The sequence below is a fragment of the Phaethon aethereus genome, assembly GCF_964289735.1.
Source record: "Phaethon aethereus genome assembly, chromosome: 23".
Classification (NCBI taxonomy): Eukaryota; Metazoa; Chordata; class Aves; order Phaethontiformes; family Phaethontidae; genus Phaethon; species Phaethon aethereus.
In genome coordinates, this window is record NC_138599.1 from 769,604 (window position 1) to 787,819 (window position 18,216).

Below are 18,216 nucleotides of genomic sequence, written 5' to 3' on the forward strand. Positions count from 1 at the left end.
TGGCCTCGGTTTTGTACTTCGTTTTGTCAAAATTAAAAGGTTATTCATCTAGTGCGGCCCGATGAGGTTTCCTCCCTCCAGCCCGCAGCGCCGGGAGAGCCGAAGCCACCCTCCGCTAAAAGCTGCTCGGGGCGCCTGAGCCACGTCTGCCCCTTCCTCCAGCTGGGAATGTGGAAAAACTAGAGCTGGGGCTGGGGCTTTCCCTGCCCAGGTCGGGTGGCTCTTGGGGGGTGGCTCTGCCTTCTCCAGCCCGAGCCGCAAGACCGACCTTCCTCTTCGCTACTTTAACACTCCGGCCCAGCCCTTGCCTCTCCCTGCCCGGCACAGCCCCGGCTCCCAGGGAGCACGGAGGGCTTCGAGTGACCCCAGCACCGGGAGGTGCTGGGGGAACTCCCGTTTCCACAGCAAGGCAGTGCTGGGAGGGCAGAGGAGGGACGGAGAGGGGAGAGGAGGGTTTTTAAGACTTTATTTGGAAAGCTACACAAAAGGGCTTTGCTGATTAAAAAACAAACCCTGGCTTTAAAAAAATAAACCAACGAACCCAAAAGACACACGAACACGCCAACCCTGCTCACTGACGAGCCGCTGCCAGAGCGGCCCAAAGCAGGCACGGCCCCTGGCCTCAGCCCTTCTGGGCACCGGGCGCAACCGCCGGCAGGGAGCGGGTGCTGCCACCATACCTGCTGCCAGAGGTGCCTCCGCGGCCACCCAGGCAGGAGGGTGGAGAAAAACCCTGCTGCCTTCTGCCTCCCCACGCGCAGGGCTGCTCGCCTGCCCGCGGGAGACGAGGAGGAGGTGGCACGGGCAGAGCACAGGGAACAGGGAGCAAGCGCAGGTTGGCGATGAGCAAAACGGCTCCCAGGTGTAAGCTGGGCGTAACTGCTGGGTACTGACAGTGCTGTGGGAACCCTGCCACGTTTTCCAGGCTCAGTCCGCAGAAAATAGGGACAAAGGGACACTTCTTCCCCATGCTGCGAGGCGGCGGGAGCCGCATGGCGCTGCGGGGCTGGCTCCATTAGGAACGGGTTTAAGGCTTGCTTTGTTTTCCAGAGTGAGGGAAAGGGAAGCTCCCCTTCTGCTGCCAGCACTCCTCCTCCTTGTTTCCGAGCCACTTCCAACACCAGCTGCCGCAGGACTCCCCGGCAATGGGCAACGGTGGCTCAGGAAGGCTCTGCTGCCCGTGCTCGGGAAGGACGTACCGAGAGGGAGGGACGCAGCCCAAACCACCAGCCCCAGCTAGCACGTCTGGTGCTCCCTGTCCTCCGCGAGGAGCTCGGCCATCGCCTCCCGGCCCAGGTACCCTGCTCCGGAGGGGGCCGCCTCGTGGAAGCTCACCACTCTGCCGCTGCTGGCAAGTTTGGCGTGGGTGGGGGTCCACGACCCCTCCTCCCCCTCGTCCTCCTGGGCAGGCTGTGGCTGCTCACACTCCATCTCGACGTCCTCGATGTCCTTCTCCCGGTAGAGCGGCACAGACTCCAGCTCCAGGCCGCTCTCCAGGCCTCTGTGCTTCCCTCCCTGCTGGTACCACTTGCAGGCCGTGGAGCCATCGCAAGTCAGGTCGAGCCCCACGTTGTTCCTGCTCAGGCAGACCTCCAGCATGTAGTAGAAAGTCCAGAACACGGCGAAGCATCCCAACAGCAGGAGGGTCTGCGGAGGAGGAAACCCCTTAAGAAACAAAGCCCTCAACCACCTCCCGTCCCTCCTGCGGAGGACGGGGACTTCCCCGCTCGGCTCCAGCTGGTGGTCTTGCCGGCCCACAGGCAGGCTCACCTTCAGGGTGTTGGCTGTGATTGTGTAGCGTTGCTCCTCGGGGATCTCCAGCCCCGGAGGGCAGGGCAGGGAGAAGTCGCTGCTCAGGTACTGCCCGCTCATGGCTTCCTCCAGCAGCCTGGGGGACAAAGGCAGCCCGTGAGGGTCCCACATGCCCACAAAGAGGACGGAGTTTCTCTCCTACTACTGAGAGTTGCCGCTCCTGGGTCGGACCCAGCCAACAGAGCCATTTTCTATGGCCCACGGCTCCCCTGTGAGGTGTACTGAGGGCTGCCCCAGGGCCCCGCACTAGGGGCCAGCGGCCAGCCTGCAGCCTCACCCTGCCAAGCACCTCGCAGCAACGCTGCTCCTGCCAAGCGGCGCCTGCTCGCAGGCTTAGGATAACGGCCCTCAGCCCTCCGTCTCCTGTGTACCCGCCAAGACGGGGTTGTGGTGTCCCACCTCTGCCGCTCCTTCATCTCTGCTGGGGACCAGGAGGAGCCGTACAGGGTCAGCTGCCACTGCTTCAAGGTCCCAGGCCTTAGGCTTTCGTCTCCTGGGGAAGAAACAGGTTGGTCCAGCGGGGAACTCTCCCACCTGGCCGGGTGGGCACCGCACAGAGCTAACCTGCGGCTGCCCAGGTCCTGGGCCGGCAGCTCCCCAGGGCACGGCCTGGAGCTGCTGCCACCACCTCATCAAGGGTCCCTGGGAGGCAGGACTCACCGATGTCCCTGATGACCAGCCTGTACATGCCCTGTGCCTCCTCGCCCCAGCACCGGACCGTGGAGAAGGTCCAGTCTGCAAAGCCATTGGGGTCCCTGCCAAAGGGTGAGGAAAAACGATCCGTGAGAGGGTATGGTAGCCTGAGCAACGAGGCTGGACGTGGCCCTGGCTCTCCTGCTCAGGGCCAGCTGGGCTGGGTGTCCGCCCCTGCAGCGGGAGTCTCCCCACCCCGTCCCCCTCAGTGCTTACGAGTCCATGCTCCTGGCGGTCCCTATCAGGGACATCATGCCACTGGGGCAGAAGAGCCTGATCTCCAGGTTGCCACGGCGGGGGTGGGTTATGGTGACGGTGACTGCCACGTGCTCCAGGGTCCTCATGCCAGAGAGCTCCAGGTCGGCGGTGCTGACTGGGAAAAGGAAGGCAGCGTTTGCCCAGGCTGGTGTCCCCGCTTTCAGCCGGCCCTAAGGGGCTGCTGTGCCACTTCACAGGACACACACGCTCAAGGTCTCGGCCTCCTCCCGTGCCCCCAGAGCAAGAGACAGGAGCCAGGGCAGCCACACCCCATGCAGGGAGGCTCTGCCAAGCGCCCGGCAGCACAAGCGTGCTCTGCTGTGCTCGGCGGCCTGGCCCTGGTCCATGCTCTGCGAGGAGCCTCCTTGTCTGTCCAAGCCGAGCCACTCACGCACCTCGTTGGCTAGCACAGGGAAAGGTGCCCCGGCACGCTCCCTCCTGGGCACCCCACAGCACGCTCCGGCTGCTTGACATGGGCCAGGGACAGTCAGGTCCTCCCGGACCAGAGGTGTGGGAAGCAGCCAGCACCGGCTGTCCTCTGCCTGCAGCTCTGCCCTTTGTCCCCTCCCTCAGTTCAGCCAGCACCGGGCAGGATGGGAAGGACGTTGAGAAAGGGGTGCCGAGTAGGTGGTGAGGAAGGAGGGGTGAAAGGCAACAGCAGCAGTGGGAAAGCTGATTCCCGGGAATCTCCCAGCACGTCCCGGAGCAGGAAGATGATACGAACCCACGCTTTCCTCTGCTCGCAGGGAGGGGGCCCAGGCAGGCCTCGCTGCCCTCTCTGCCAGCAGCCAACGCCTCATTTCACAAGTGGGGCCCAGCTGCTGCCTCCAGGACTCCCGCCACTGCCCGGAGGGCTCCCCGACATCCAGCTCTGCCCCGGTCTTGACTCAGGGTTTGTGGGTTCAGGAGCCCACGCCAAGCGCTTTGGCCACCGCAATGATGTCAACTTCTTTCCTGCCCTGGATTTGGGCCAGCTTTTGGCAGCCCCGGAGGCTGCTTTGAACCCACGGTTACAGAGGAGCCAGGTTGGGAAAGAGGACCGGGATGAGAAGCCTGGCGTCTACCTCAAACCATCCGCAGCTCCGCAGACGCTTGCAGCCCCAGAGCTGCTTATTACAGCACGGGAAGCCCTGGCACGCTTCCGAGTGGATTTCAGCCCGTGGCTCGGCCTCCTCCCGGCAGCCCCGGCCGAGCGGCAGGTGGGTGCTCCCCAGCCTCTCCTAAGAGGGGAGGCAGGCGCACCCGAGGAACAGGCAGCCTGCCTGCAGCAGCTGGCCAGCATGTTCGCCGGGGCCACGTGGGGAAAGGGTTAACTCTGAGTCAGCCTGCCGTACCTGGGGGACAGTGGTGCCCCCGGCCACACGCTCCTCTGTGCACATTTCTCCAAAGTGCCTCTTTTCTGCCTCTTCCAAACTCTGCTGGCTGCCCAGCTTTCAGCTCACAACTCCTTTTAGGGCAGAGGAGCTGCTTGACCCCAAGCCTCGCCTCAGAGGCGGCGCGGGGAGCAGGACGTCACCCCTCTGTCCCTCTGGGGTGCTGGTACCTGCCAGAGAGCAGCCTGCTGCCGGGCAGGGTCAGGAGAAAGGGAGAGCATGTGCCCAGGGCCTGCCCAGCATGCCCCCCGCCTGCAGCAGGCTGGGGAGGGACAGGACCACCTGTGAGCTGGCCTGCCGAGCTCCAACTCTTTCCAGGGGGACGTCTATCCTGGGGAACAGCCCCCGTGCACTGCCAACCCCCAGCACCTCTGCCAGGAGCTGCAGCCGGGGCAGCGAGGGGCGCAGGGCCAGCCCCCCTGGGCCAGCATCTCCGGTGGGACAGAGCACCCGGCCCTGCTGGGGGGCCGGGAAGGGCTCGGGGCCGAGCTCTCCTTCCCGCTGGTAGCAGCCGGAGCTGCGCCTTGTTTCTGTGGACAGAGGCTGGCCAAGTCGGGAGCTGGAGCATTACCTAAAATGGTCAAAGCCAGAGGAGCAGGTCTGGCTGCTGCCCAGCCTGCCCCAGCTTGCTAACGCCTGTCTGGCTCCTCAACAGCATCAGTCTATGGGATGGAGTTATCGGGGAGGGGACCACATCAACAGACACAGATCCCCTGGGGAAGGGCAGCGGAGAGAGACAGGAAAAAGCCCAGGCAGCCCAACGCTTAACCCCTGCGTGGCCCCACGCCGCCCAGGGCTTGCCCTACCAGGCCGTCGGTGGGCCCGGCTGTGCCCCACGCCAGCAGGAACCGGCTGGGTCGCCGGCCTCAGCGTGCCCGAGCACATGCTCTCGCGTGGCACACCTGCTCTTACCGTTCCAGGCGACCTCCAGCTCCTGCGGGAGTAACGGGATGCTCTTGCCCTCCTTCAGCGCAGGGCTCATGTACGAGGCGAGGTAGGGGACGGACTCCCAGATCTGTCAGGGGAAAGGCGAGAGGATTCAGTATGAGGTTGCACCCTCCCTGCACGCCCACCTCGCAATCTCCCACCACCCTTGCACGGCGCTCCTGCCTGTAGCGCACCTGCTGCGTGCAACCCAGCCTGGGACCAGGACGAAGGGCCTCTCCCGACGCTGCTCTGGGGCACGCGAACCCAGGCCGAACACACGGGCCACGGCGAGCGCCGCAGGGCTGGAGAGGAGTGCCCGCACGCCTAGGAGCGGAAGGAAAGCGACTGCCTGCAGGCTGCAGGGGCTGACTGAGACTCAGGGTTTGACTCTGCCACCACCCAAGTGGCTTTCAGCGGTTACTTGAAGCCATTATGTTTCAAACCCGGGCGCAGCAGGGCAGGAAACGCAGCAGAGCCCAAAGCCCTGCCGGAAGAGAGAGCAGCCGGAAAGTCCCTGTGAGAGAGAGGGCATTGCTGGCCACTGGCAGCGACCCGGCACAGCTGCACGGACCAAGAGCCAAAGCGAGGATGTGCCCTGGTCTCCACGCAGCTGGAGGCACAGGGAGGAAGAGATGGGGATGCCCAGGCCTGCTCTGACCACACCACTCCCTTGGCAGTCCCAGGGCCACGGAGCGCTGAGCTGCCGGCTGAGAACGCCCCGGTTCCTCGGGGCGTGACGCCCTCCCTGGAGCCAGCTGCGTAGGGAGGACAGTGCCGGGGCTGCTGACGAAACTCCCCAAGCCATGAATCAGAGCTGTCGTCTCCCACCAGCGACGGCTCTCGCCTATGGCTATATATAGTGCTGAGAGCGTAGCGCTCGGGTGCAGGTTTCAGGCGCTGCCGAAATCCTCGTGACTTCATACCGAAAGCAGCCTTATAGTGAGGGCTGGCAGGATGACGGCCAAAGCGCTGGCCCTGAACGGCAGCAGTATCACCCCACGGCGACCCCGGCACCGGGCTGCGTCTGCTCTACCTGCCCACGGGGCAGGCCTGGGACGGGGAGGGGAATTACCTTGGCAGCGTTAACCAGCCTCCAGGCGTTCAGCAAGCCGAAGCCGTGCTGATGGCTGTGGCTGAAGCCGGCCTGGTTGATGTCCCACTTCGCGTGACGATCCTCGTACTGAAAAGAAACGCGGGGTGCTTTCATTACCTTGGGGGACACCGGCAGCCCTGCAAACCCAGAGCAAAGGGAACCAGGCCTGAAGGGAAGGAGGCTCAGAAACAGCGCACAGCAGCGGGGAAGCAAACCCACATGGCCTTTTTAGAAAGAAACAGGTTGACCTTTGTTTGAAACAAGTCCCAGGACAAGCAGGCTTCCCAGCTCCTCGGAAAGGAAATCAAGCAGCACAAAAGGGCACAAATGCCTCTGCTCTGAAACGTCCCAGCTGCTCCCTGCTGCCCAAGCCACAGTCTGTGGGACAGCAGAAGCCTTGGGGAGAAGGAACCAAGTCCTCTAACTCAACAAGAGCTGGGCCAGGACAGATCTGGGGCCCATCACTTATCGGGTCGTAGTACTCCGGCAACACTGGCTTGCAGTTGTGGAAAACACTGCCCTGTGCCAGCATTAGCTGGACACGGATTCCTGCTCCCCAGAGGGGTGGGGAAGAAGCCCTGTCCCTAGGCCGAATCAGGCAGCTCCCACCAGTTCCCACTCCTGCTTTCTGCAGCGAAGCTGTGCTGGAGTCGGGGCCGGGCGAAAGGAAGGGCTGCATTTGCCACCGAGCTCTCTGTTGTGTCTGTTTCCATGAGCCCGACTCCTCGGAGAGCCCGAGGAAAGGCCAGAGCAGGGCATTGCTCTGCGCTTTCCCACTGCACCGACTGCGGAGCGGCATTGCAGAGATGCGTGCTGGCCCTTCGGCCGGGCCAGCCGTGCCACGCGCACGCACACACACACGCTCCCGGGGGCTGTGGGCAAGGGAGACCCCGGAAGACCTGCACGCTGGCAGCTTGGAGGCATTCCTGGAACAAATACCCCATTTATTACCACGACAGAGGATAATGCCTCAGCTGCATTCCTGGGAGGAACAAGGGACGAGGGGAAAACGCAATCCCTTTGCTGGGAGCCAGACAACCGGGAGATTTATAGAGGGGCGGGCAGTTGTAGACAAAGATGTGCGCAGTAGGACCTCGGCAATCCTGCAGCACCCCTGAAGGGCAGCAGGAGGGCTGCTCACCTTGGTGGCAGTGAAGACGATGATGTGCTGGACGTCCCGCCAGGTGAGACACGGCCGCACCTGCAGCATCAGCGCGATCATCCCGGCTGCGAGGGGAGCGGCAGCTGACGTCCCCGTGTGGCCCTCTGTGCAGCCCGTGCCCTTCTGCAAATCCCAGTCTGTTGTCACCTTCCGAGAAAAAGGAGAGATGCCTCTTGTCAGGCCACTGTTTGCCACGCTGGGGTAGGTACTCGAGCAACCGAGTCCAGGCCCCGAGCCGTGCCCTCACCACTCCAGCCTGCCGGCAGAAGCGCCGGGGACACAGGACAGCGGCTTGGCTGCTCGAGCACCCAGAGAAGAGCACTGCCCCCCCCACCCCCGCCGCTACGCAAACAGCAGGAGAGATGGGGGCTCTGGGGCTCCCCCCCATCATCCTGGACACAATTAAGAAACGAGCAATGCCCAAGCAGAGCAGGGCCAGCAGCCATGCTCTTGGCAGGGAACAGGGCAGATGGCAGACAGCTTGCAAGTGAGGGCAGCCTGGGTACGCTGCATGGAGGCCGGGGTCCTCACTTACTGCATGAGCACCCCAACAGTGCTGCACAAGCTGGTGGCTTTCTTGACAGCCCTGCAGCTCACATGTTTCTGTCAGCAATGCTCACGTAATTGCTCTTACTGTACCACAAGCCTGAGGAGGAAGAGACCCCCCCCAGGGATGGCCAGACACATGAAGAGGAGGCTTGGAAAATCGGGAGTGAGAAGGGAGAAAAGCTGGAGTCAGCAGCTCTCGGAGGTGCCCCGTTATTGTTTGCTGTGGATGGTGAAAACCTTCTCCACTGCAGGATGCCTTCGGTCAGGCTGAGCCGACCGTCCTGGGGGAGAGAGGAGCTAACCCAGCCCCTGCTGCACGGCTGCTACGGCAGTGACCAGGGCGCTTCGTGCAGCCAGCAGTGCCCTTCCCCGGTCTGCCAGAGGCCAGCCCGGCCAGGCGCGTCTGTCTCCACGCGGTCTGCCCCAGGTGAAGAGATGGTTTGGCACTGAGCAGGAGTCAGAGCACGACAGCTCCGGCAGGTGAGCAGCCGCACGCACCGCTGGGCCTAATAGCTGGGCTTCTCTGCAGCGTGCGAGGGCACGCAGCCGCCTTTAAAGGGGATGCTCACGGATGTTCACACAGCACCTTCATGCCCCTTCCTGAGAGATCCACTACGCCAGAAGGAGGGACCGCGGCTGAGCGTCCACGGCCCCTCGCCCGGGGAGACCTCCAGCCTCTCTGCGACCACAGGGAAACAGGGGCAGGGAAAGGTAAGCTGGGGCAGTGGGGATGCACCCAGTTCGAATACAGCACGCCGAGGCCAGCATCCAGAGCCTGACCTGCTTCATAGACGGCTTTCAGGCAAAACGAGCCAGTTCTCTGGAGGCCCAAGGACTCCCCTTCCAGAGCAAAGGCATGGGGAGGTGGTGGCCCTTAACCCCCTGCCTACGCGAACCACAGCTAATCTGTCCGTCTCCCAGATGTCTCTTCCGCACAGGCAGCTTCCCCTGGGGCAGGAGGGAAGAATTTGCAGCACATGAGCTTTCTTTCTCCCTGTGGTTGCTGAGATCATGCTGGGAGACGGGAGGGGCAGCCAGAGATCCCATCATCCTCCCTCAGCCAAGACCAGAACAACAACAAGAGCAGGGCAGCAGCAGGGGGAGAGGGTCAGGGATTAGCTGCTGAAAAGCCTGGAAACATTTCCCAGACAGCTCCTGGCCAGGATGTGGGCACCCAGCAAAAAGCAGTACAAGGTGGGAAGGAGACCAGCAGACAGCTCCAGTGATGTGGTGGGATGCAAGCAGCGGCTCAGGCAGCTTCGCCCCAGAGCAAGGGCAGGAAAGCACCTTTGCAACCACTGTTTGCACAGCATTTTGCGAAGGAGAAGGAATCTTAAAAGCTGAAACACCCCCAAACTTGAACAGCACGGATGTTCTCCAGGGCCCTCTGGACACACACACAGGGCCTTAGGACCAGAGTACCAACTCAAACGTAAGGAGTCCTGGGAGACCCTCGCTTCAGGGGCTGCGCACCCCAGTTGAGAAGCGACGAATGCAGATAGTTTCCTTTGGAGAAAGAGAGGAACTGGGCCTGAACTAAGCAACTTTGAGGGAAACTCATGGCAGTTGCAGTTTGGGACCTTCCTCATCTTGACTGCCGACCACGGTGTCACTCCAGCACAACCGGGCCACTGCAGAGGGACCACACGGGACCATGCAGAGCACAGAGAGCCTCAGAAGAGGCTTCGGGAGGTTCCCAACGGGGAGACAGCCTGCACTGCCAAAAGCCGTAGCTTTTGTTGCCTTCTGTGCTTGACTGCCAGCTCTTAACAACTCCAGCTTGCGCTCGGATGCTGCACGTCCTACAGAGAACACCCTGAGCAGCATAAACTTTCAGTAGGAAATGCAGCTAGTGCCAGAAGCCGTATTAAATTCTTCCCATTAAGGAAACCACACAAAGTTTACAGTCTGGTAAAAGAAAAAAAAACAGCAGATGGCTGCAGAGAAGTTAACTCTGACATCACTGAAGCAAGTTCAAGAGCATTTAGGAGCAGGCTATCCTCCAGAAGAAGGGGCATCTAAGTTTTAACATGGCATGGCATGGGCTCGCTGAAGGAGCGATTGCGGTAGCGCGAAGAAACAGGACGGCTCTCTGGCACGTGCTGTGCCTGGGCTATGCCTGGCATCTCGTCCTGGCTCCCTGATGGAATACCAGCTCCCACATTCGTGTCCCGTAAGGCCAGTATTCGAAATGAAGGGGCGTTCGAGACCTTCAAAGCGTTCTCACCAGCAGCAGGCTTGGGAGAAGCTGGACCTAAACCCCAAACTCTGTAACTCCTGATGACAGTGCAGCAGAGCCCTTGCTTGGCTGCCGTTCCCTTTTTTCCTAGCGTCGGTAGTTTCCGAACCGGCTCGGGACAATTGAAGTTATTTCTGAAAGGAAAAAATCAGCTCCATTCTGGGTTTTACTCTCCCTGCCGCATGAGCCAAGCCATTGCTCCGGGCAGATTGCGCCACGCTCTAGTTAGGCACGGATTCCCGCCCTGGCTCTGCACCGCGAGAGGAGCTTGCCGAGTCCCAACCAGGTGGCTGAGGAACCCAGCCTCTCCCTGTTTGCCCGGTTTACCCAGCACGCGGGGAAGCCTGTTTGACAAGCCTGGATTCAGCTCCTCTCTGGCAGGCACAGAGCCACGGCTGCACATCCCTGCTCGCAGGAGCACCCTAGGCACCGTCCCTCGTCCGTCAGACCCCCAGAGAGCCCTGAGCACCGGTGCTGATGCTGATCTGGCACTGGGACGCCGCTGCCTCATCGGCTTTGCCAGGACAGTGCTGTTGGGAACTGCCCGTCCTGACGGGAGATCCTTTTGGTGCCTTCCAAGCCAGGGACAACCCAAGCCCCAACAGTCAGGCCTGGGAGCCAGCGACATTTACCCCAAGCCGTCCCAGGGTGGCTTAGGCTCTGCAGTCCCCGCCGACACCGCAGGACAGGAGGTCATGGCCATGCGGGCTGGTGAGCCTGGCAGCCCGCCGAGTGCACCAGCACCAAGGGAGGAACATGCTGGGTCAGGCCTGGGGCTGGTGAAAACAGGCCCAGCTACTTGGCTCGGACAAAAAGGACATTTTGTTGACAAGAAGTCATTTTTTGGCAAAAAAAGGAAAAGCTGATAAAAATATTCAGAAAAATTCAGCTGGGAGAGGCACACGTGCCAGAACAAAGAAGGAGCTGGGGCCAAGTAACTTAAAGAGCCTGATGCTGCTCCCAGCCCTCTGTGCTCCTGCACCCCATGGGCGCAGAAGCAAGGGGCTGGCTGGGCAGGGTGCGCCGCAGGATCTGCCTGCGCTTGGGGCCAGCAGCTCAGCGTGCCTGCAAACACCCTTTTGGAGAGAGGGTCCCCGCGCTGCGAGTTACAGGCTGACAGACAGCGATGACATGGGGAACAACTAGAAATTGGAGCCTCCCTCTCAGAGCTCTGTCAGTGTAGGACCTAGTTAAAAAGCACGTTCGTTCCCTGCCTCGCAAAGGAGCCCAACTCCCAGCCTAAGGCAGACACACAGCAGTCAGACGGGACAAAGCTTCAACCCCTTCTCCGCACCGGGCTGTTCCAGCCTGCGGCCAGGCATGGCTAGCAGAGCACTGGGGAGGACCCGTGCCTTGCGTGGTACTCACAATGCTCCTCATCATCTTGTCCCCGCCGCTGAAGGTCACCGCTAACATGGAGGCACATTCCTCTGCGTAGAACGGCATGGAGCCTGTCTCGTCCACTGCGCCTGGGAAAAAGGTAAAGGCATTGACCGTATGAAGCCTCTTCCGTTTTAACTGCAGAGATTGCAAGGTCACGGGCCCCTGAGGACCTGTCCTGCTAGTTGTGCTTTTTCACAGCCTGGCAGCTGGACAGGGAAACCAGACCCAAGCCTGCATTTTTCATGGCTGGAAGATCCACAGGAAAGGCAGCCACAATAACCTTTCACTGTGCTTAGTATTACACTGATCATCTACACTCCACGTAGCTTCTGCCCTCGAGAAAACAGATTAGACGTTTCTTTTTTAAGACACGTGATGGGCACGCGGCATTGCGGGTAGCTCCCTCAACATGGCAGTGTGTCTGTCACAGCCCCAGCGGCGGAGGCCTGAACGCAGGCAGGAATTTCTTCGGCTTCCTCTTGCTCTCTAGGTCAAAGGGAAACTGTAGACTTGAGGGCTGAAGCCCAGCACCTCTACACGCTACCATGTTCGTTCCCAGAGGGCAGACACTTTCCCACAGCTTCCAGCTGGGCAGGTTTGGCGCTTTTGGGATGAGCACCTTTTTCCACGCTGGGAAGGAACGAGACAGAAGGCACACGCACTCACCTATCGTGACAGTGTAGATGGAGTTGGCATAGCCATCATAGTTGCAGTTGTCATTGTGTTGCCCGCCGTTGCCACTGGCCACGACGAAAATGCTCCCAAAGCCCCTGCGACCCGCTATCACGCCGTGCTGCAGGGCGGCCTGTGGAGAAGGAACCATCGCTGCTCAGGGCATGTAGGCAGGCGGGCCCTTCCTCGCTGACCCCAGAGGTGTGGGCCGCGGGGCAGCAGGGTGCTCCCGGACCTCGCGGCGCACCTCACCACTAACCCAGGTGCGGACGGACGCGTGCGCCTCTCCCGAGCTGGCACAGGCACAGGACGTGCCGGAGAGCTCTGTCCCGGCACCTCCATCCAGCAACCAAAGCCCATGCTCCGAGAGTTCAATAACCAGCCCTGCCAAGTACTCGCGGTGACAGCAGGGCCAGCCACAACCCCTGCGGGCCGTATTTCACCAGGCTAGCAGCGTCAGGGCGTTGTGTCTGTTACAGCCCCGACCAGACACCGAGATTCCAGAGCAAGCGTGTTACTAAGGCAGCAATGCGGCCAACGTCTGGGCTGGGCAACGGCCCAATCTATAGCTCACTACGATTTTAAGCAAATTCTGCATTAGAAAGAAAAAAAGGAAAAGCAACCTTCCAGGCAATTGCAGCACAAAGATGGAGCAGCATTTGAACTCCAGAGGAAACACAGTGGCCCCAGTCCCCCCAGCTTCAGCAGGGCTCACTCTGGGACTGGCTTTTCTGCTGCATCGGGGCTTTCCTGCTGACAGAGGCTCCCCACACACGGCCGCTGCCCTTCTGCGAGGCCCCAGCCCCCAGGAGCACGTGGCCTTTGCCTTCGCCGAGAAACACCACAGCAGCCCCGCTCAGGACACGCGTTCCCAGGCCAACACCAAGCACAGACGTCATTCCTGCCTAGAGAAAGGCTATGTGTCTGATGGACAAGAGAGCAATCCCACTGGAAACCAGCCTTTCTCCTCTGCTCTCCCTTCACCGGCTGAGGGCACATCCTGCATTGGGCAGAAAGCCCTTTGGACGCTCTGCTGCGCTAAAGCAAGCTTAGCCTGTGCTCAGAGCTGGTTACAGCCATCTCTACATGCAGGAAGAGAATAAATTAACTTGCAGAACTGGGAGCCATTTGTCATTGTGAACCGATAGCGCAGTCGTCAGCATTCGTCCGAACAGCACCGTAACTGCTATCTTGCGGTGAGAAAAATGACAGCAAAAGCACCCTTAGCACCGGGAATGCTCAGTCTCCTGAGCAAAGGGCACCCCTTGGCTTGCAAAAGTTGTCAGAATAATACCACAGGTTGCGAAAGAGCGTTTTCCTGCTGGAACCAGCCTCTCCTTGGAAAGCTCATCTAATGCTCCCGCAGTGACATCACCTCTCCCCACCGCACGGTAACATGCAACGCCTCTGCTGGCAGGGGTGGAAGCAAACAAACGTGCGCTGCGCCACAGCAACATCCCTCCTCGCCTGTCCGGGCAGGCGAGAAACCACGAGCACTGGAGGGCTGGCCCAGGGGCAACCCGTGCTGCTGGGACTGTTTTTTACCTTTCCCAGTTGATGGGGGCCATCCACGGTTTTCCCATCGTCATCTGGACCCCAGCTGCAAGGAGAGACACCATGAAGTGACAGCCCCAGGAGCTGCAGACAGCAACTCTTTCTCCCATGACAAGGAGCTACAAGCTGCCACCAGCTCCTTACAGCACCGTGACTGGGATCGGAGGGTGCTCTACTTTCCCATCCGTCAGGTTGGCCCCTCGCTGCTGGGATATTGCTCTTGCGTTTGCCCTGTGCCCCTGGGTCAGATTCCAGCAGACAAAATGTTTGATTTTGATTTAACAAGCAGCTTCTCACACATTCCAGTCCACGTCACACCGCTCAGCCGGGGCTCCCCGACCACAGCGAGGGGCACAGTGCCCCTCTGGCTCAGCCAGCCCGCGGGACGCGCTGCAGCAGCGCACAGAAGAAGGTCTCGCAACCGTAGGTGCCATACACATCCCGGGCCAGCTCTCCAGTGACAGGAATACTGACGTTACTCTCACCAGCAGCAACAGAGAGCACCACCCTACGTCTCTGGCTGCAAACACCCTCGAGGCTCAGCTGCCCAGAGCCCCTGAGAAAGCCTGACTGCAGGGCGCAGGCGGGCACCAAGCCCAGGAGGACAGACGGAGCGCTCCCTCTGCGGGACAAACCCGCTGCCTCGCAGCCTGGCTGCCAGGCACGCTCACAGGACCCACAAAAGGGGTTCTGGTTTCAGTGCCTCAAAGCTAGCGGGAGCCACAGGAGGAGAGGAGCTGGTGTGAGCATTCAGCCACCAACTGTGACCCCGTCCCCAGGCAGAGCGGGGCCCACAGCCCTTCGCTGGGTGTCGGCATGGCCTGGCTCAGGGTCCCCTCGGGGCTCACCTGCAGCTGTAGATATCGTTGATCTGATAGTGCTTGTTGAAGGCAACGGCCTCCATGCTGTCGGTGAGGGGCCCATCCAGCACTCGGATGCCTGCAGGGCGAAGGACAACGAAGCGTGACCGAAGTGGACCAAAGCAAGCTGTATAAACTGTGCAGACAAATTCCTCGGCAGGTTCACACCGGGGATGCTTGCTCTCCCAGCCCGATGGAGCCAGATCTCCTGGAGTTGTACCGCAGGGCTTTTCAGGGCTAGTCTCTGCCTGGAGCGATTGCTTCCCCGTCCAAGTCACCAAACGGCCAGGCGTTGCTTTGGGATGGACGGCAGGCTTGCCTGCTGAGGGAAAGGCTCAAGAGACGCAGGACACCCCAGCTGCTGTGCCCAGACCAGGAGGGCAAGGCCACCTCTCCAGCAAAGCTGATGGAGGCTCAATGCTGAGCTTTCAGTGACCCAAACCATTGCTACTTACTGTTCTGCATCACAGTTTAGGCTGGCAAAGGATGTTACAAATGGAAACGAGGCACGCATCTCAATTAAGCCTATTTATAAACAGCGCAACCGCCCACCCATCTCAGCTCTTGCCTGACACAGCACACGTGGCTTTTTACTGTCGCATCTGAGCCGCCCCCGTGGAGGAGCGGAGTGGCTCAGCCAGGGATGTGCTGGCTCTCCCCACCCCGGCTGGCACCAGCGCTTCCACGTCCCCTGGCAGAGCTTGAGGCTGCCCCGCTCTGCTCACCCCGCAAGGCTGGGCACAGCTTTGGAGAGCTGAAGCCCAAAGAAGTGCCAGGTCCCACCTCAGGGGGGGAGCGATGCGCAGCCGGACCTTCCCCACCAAGGGCTAGGGGAGCACGGGGGGTTGGCAAACATTCGCTCCCCGAGTCCCTCCAGATACAGCCTGCAGGGCTGCACCGGAGCGGGCACATCATCACACGTTTGCCTGGCTTAGGCTGCGCCATATGGATGTGCATCTGCTGAAAGCTCTGCGGCCGGGCAGGCGGTGTGCTGGGAGCACTCTGGAAAAGCCCCTGGAAAAGCTGCCCCAGCACAGACTTATCCCGCTCTGCCAGGAGCTGGCTCCTCTGGAGGGGAGCTCAGACAGACGCCGGTTCCTCCCTCTGACAGAGCAACCAGCCTGAGCAAGGCATCGGCTGGCTCGGAGCCGCTTTGGCCAAGCCGCCCTTCCCACAGAGCTCTGCGCCGGCCCCACAGAATCTGAGAGGACACGAGCTGGGCACGAGCACAGCATAGCATGTCGGGGTGCAGCAGTGTGCACGTACCCGCGATGCGGCTCCCATAGGCAACTCCCACCGTGCAGAAGCTGTTGTTTGGCACAGCAGCAATCTCCCCGGCGCAGCGGGTCCCGTGGTGGTTGCCGTTCTCCTCGTCAGGGTGAGGCATAGGGTCAGGGTCGTTGGAGTTCAAGTCATAGCTGCCTTCTGGGCTCTGAAAACAGACCCACAGCTGCAACTCAGGGCTCTGCTCTCCTCTCTTTGGGAAAAGCAGGACTTAAGAGCATGCTACGTGGGCTGAAACGCAGCCTGGAAGTCACGGGAACTTAGAGGCTGCTTCCACACAGGCCTGCGGCTCAAGACTGCTATCTGCTGCTGTGGGAAAGGGACCGACAGAGGCAGCTTTAGCAGCTTCTGTGGGTCAGAGGGAGGCCAGCTCTCACGTCCAAGCAGCTACCTCCCACAGGCAACACAAAGGCTGGTAACCCTGCAACTGGGGTGCACAATCTCCCAGGGAAAGGTTTGCCGCTGGCACTTCCCGCCCTGGCCGAGCCCAGGGCGACAGCGCGGTTCAGGCTCCGCCGGCAGCCGAGCACTCACGCGCTTCCGCTGTGGAGCCAGCACTCACATAATTTGGCTGTATGTCTTTGATGGTGTGCTCCACGCCGTCGTCCACCACCACCACCGTCACACCACGCCCCGTCACGTTCCGCTCCCAGACACCCGTGACATTGATGTCCTTCCCGGGGCTCTTGCGGTTGTTCTAAGCACCAGAAAGGACAGCGAGGGGAGAAGAAAAGCGGAGGAGTGGGTCAGCTGTGAGGAAAGGGGCTCCTGCAGCTTTTGGGCCCGCAGACTATGACATGCAGGGCTAGGAGGAGTCACAGGATGGTCACAGAAGACTTGTTTTACACGGACAGCGAGCAAAAGTTGCTCGAGCCATGCAGCGGAGTGCCCAGTGCCGCAGGGCTGACACCGTGCCCCAGCTGAAAGCCTTCTGCCCACCCCAGCGCCACCGCTGCGTGGCCGGCTGCGGGAGCTGCCTCCTCCTGTTATCGCAGCGAGCACAGTGAGCTTCCCCCTCACCACAAGGACAAAAAGCGACCGTTTTGCCTGCCACGTGACATCTTGCTCGCGGCCACGCAAACAGGCCGAGCCTGCTAGCACAACAAGAGCCGGAAAACCACTCACCAGATGCCACTGCTGGGGGTATTTGGGATCGTTAAAGTGCAGGCTGCGTTTGGAGCGTTTCAGAAGCTTCTGTTCCGAGTGCCACCGCACGCTGTCGTGCTGTGCAAACAAAGCGTCCACTGACCTCCTTATTGCTTCAGGTTCGCTTGCTGCATGGCCCTTGGGCTGGTAGGTGAAGAGGTAATGGCCCCTGAGCTCCCCAACACGGCCCATGTTCACCAGCCCCACAGTCTGGGCCAGCTCCTCTGCCCGCTGCTCCAGCTCCTCCTCAGGCGCATCCAAGCTGACAGCCCACGTCAGCTTGCCGTGCCGGGCGTCAGTGCCAGGAGCACACTCCCAGCCACAGGCCAGTCCGTCTGACGATGCGAGGGGGATCCAGGCAGCACTCAGCCAAAGGCACGTGCGGATACAGAGGGTGGCCTCCATCCCTGCACTCCATAGCGGCGCCCTCCTCTTCCAATGCGGCATCAGACAGGCAGGCTGCAAACAGCAGAAAGTAAAACCAGTGAGAACGTCTTCTGACCTGGAACAGGGCGGCCACAGCCTCAGCTGAAGGTCCCAGGGAGCCACTGGCATGCCCGAGCTTGCCGCCAACCTCCGAGCACAGCAGAGATCCCCTTCCAGGGAAACCCAAGCCAAGGCATCTCCTTCCCAGGTCACAGCCCTGGGCAGCCACACCCCAGCCGGGCAGGGATCAATCCTCTCTGCCTGCCGGGGTGGTGGCCCCGGGCCAGAGCACACCGCACTGTTGACTGGCAGAATGGGGGCCACTTCCTTCTTTCGGCATGGTCCGAGCGGCAGGAGAAACACCACACTCCGTGAGGCGCCTGCAGCCGACAGCCAGTTCCTCTTCTGGAGGAGCCCCACCCAACCCGTTTCTCACTTGCTTCACAGCCAGAGGACCCTGCCGGCACCCAGCACCGGTAGAAAGCACCAATGAGCCCCGGTTCAGCCCCTGTTCCATGAGCCACGGCAGCTCCTGAGATCCCGCTTGGTTTCCCACACCCACGGACGTGCCCTGATGCTGCCCAGAGCTCAACATCCCGCCAGCAGCTTGCCGTTAGTGGCTACCCTGGCCGTTTTCCTCTCTCGACCGGCTTCTGAGCCTGCGGTAGAACTCACCAGCCGCAGTTCGCGTTGGACACCGAGGTCCAGATTTCTCTCCCTAAAAGCAGGGCTTTACCGGCCCGTTGCTCCGAGAGCGCCTGCACCCGCTGGAGCCCGACAGCGAC

General features: G+C 61.1%; 1 protein-coding gene across 1 annotated transcript; it reads right to left on the minus strand.

The window, feature by feature from the left end:
* Positions 1 to 1,236: 1,236 nt before the first annotated feature.
* PCSK7 (proprotein convertase subtilisin/kexin type 7) lies at positions 1,237 to 17,452 on the minus strand (the record flags this gene model as incomplete). Its single annotated transcript, XM_082009906.1, has 15 exons — positions 1,237 to 1,647; positions 1,771 to 1,888; positions 2,212 to 2,305; positions 2,473 to 2,567; positions 2,722 to 2,878; positions 5,049 to 5,151; positions 6,136 to 6,243; positions 7,298 to 7,465; positions 11,475 to 11,575; positions 12,156 to 12,294; positions 13,707 to 13,761; positions 14,564 to 14,654; positions 15,842 to 16,007; positions 16,422 to 16,556; positions 16,985 to 17,452. 15 exons carry the CDS (start codon positions 17,450 to 17,452, stop codon positions 1,237 to 1,239), a joined length of 2,409 nt encoding a protein of 802 aa, XP_081866032.1.
* Between the last annotated feature and the right edge of the window lie 764 nt (positions 17,453 to 18,216).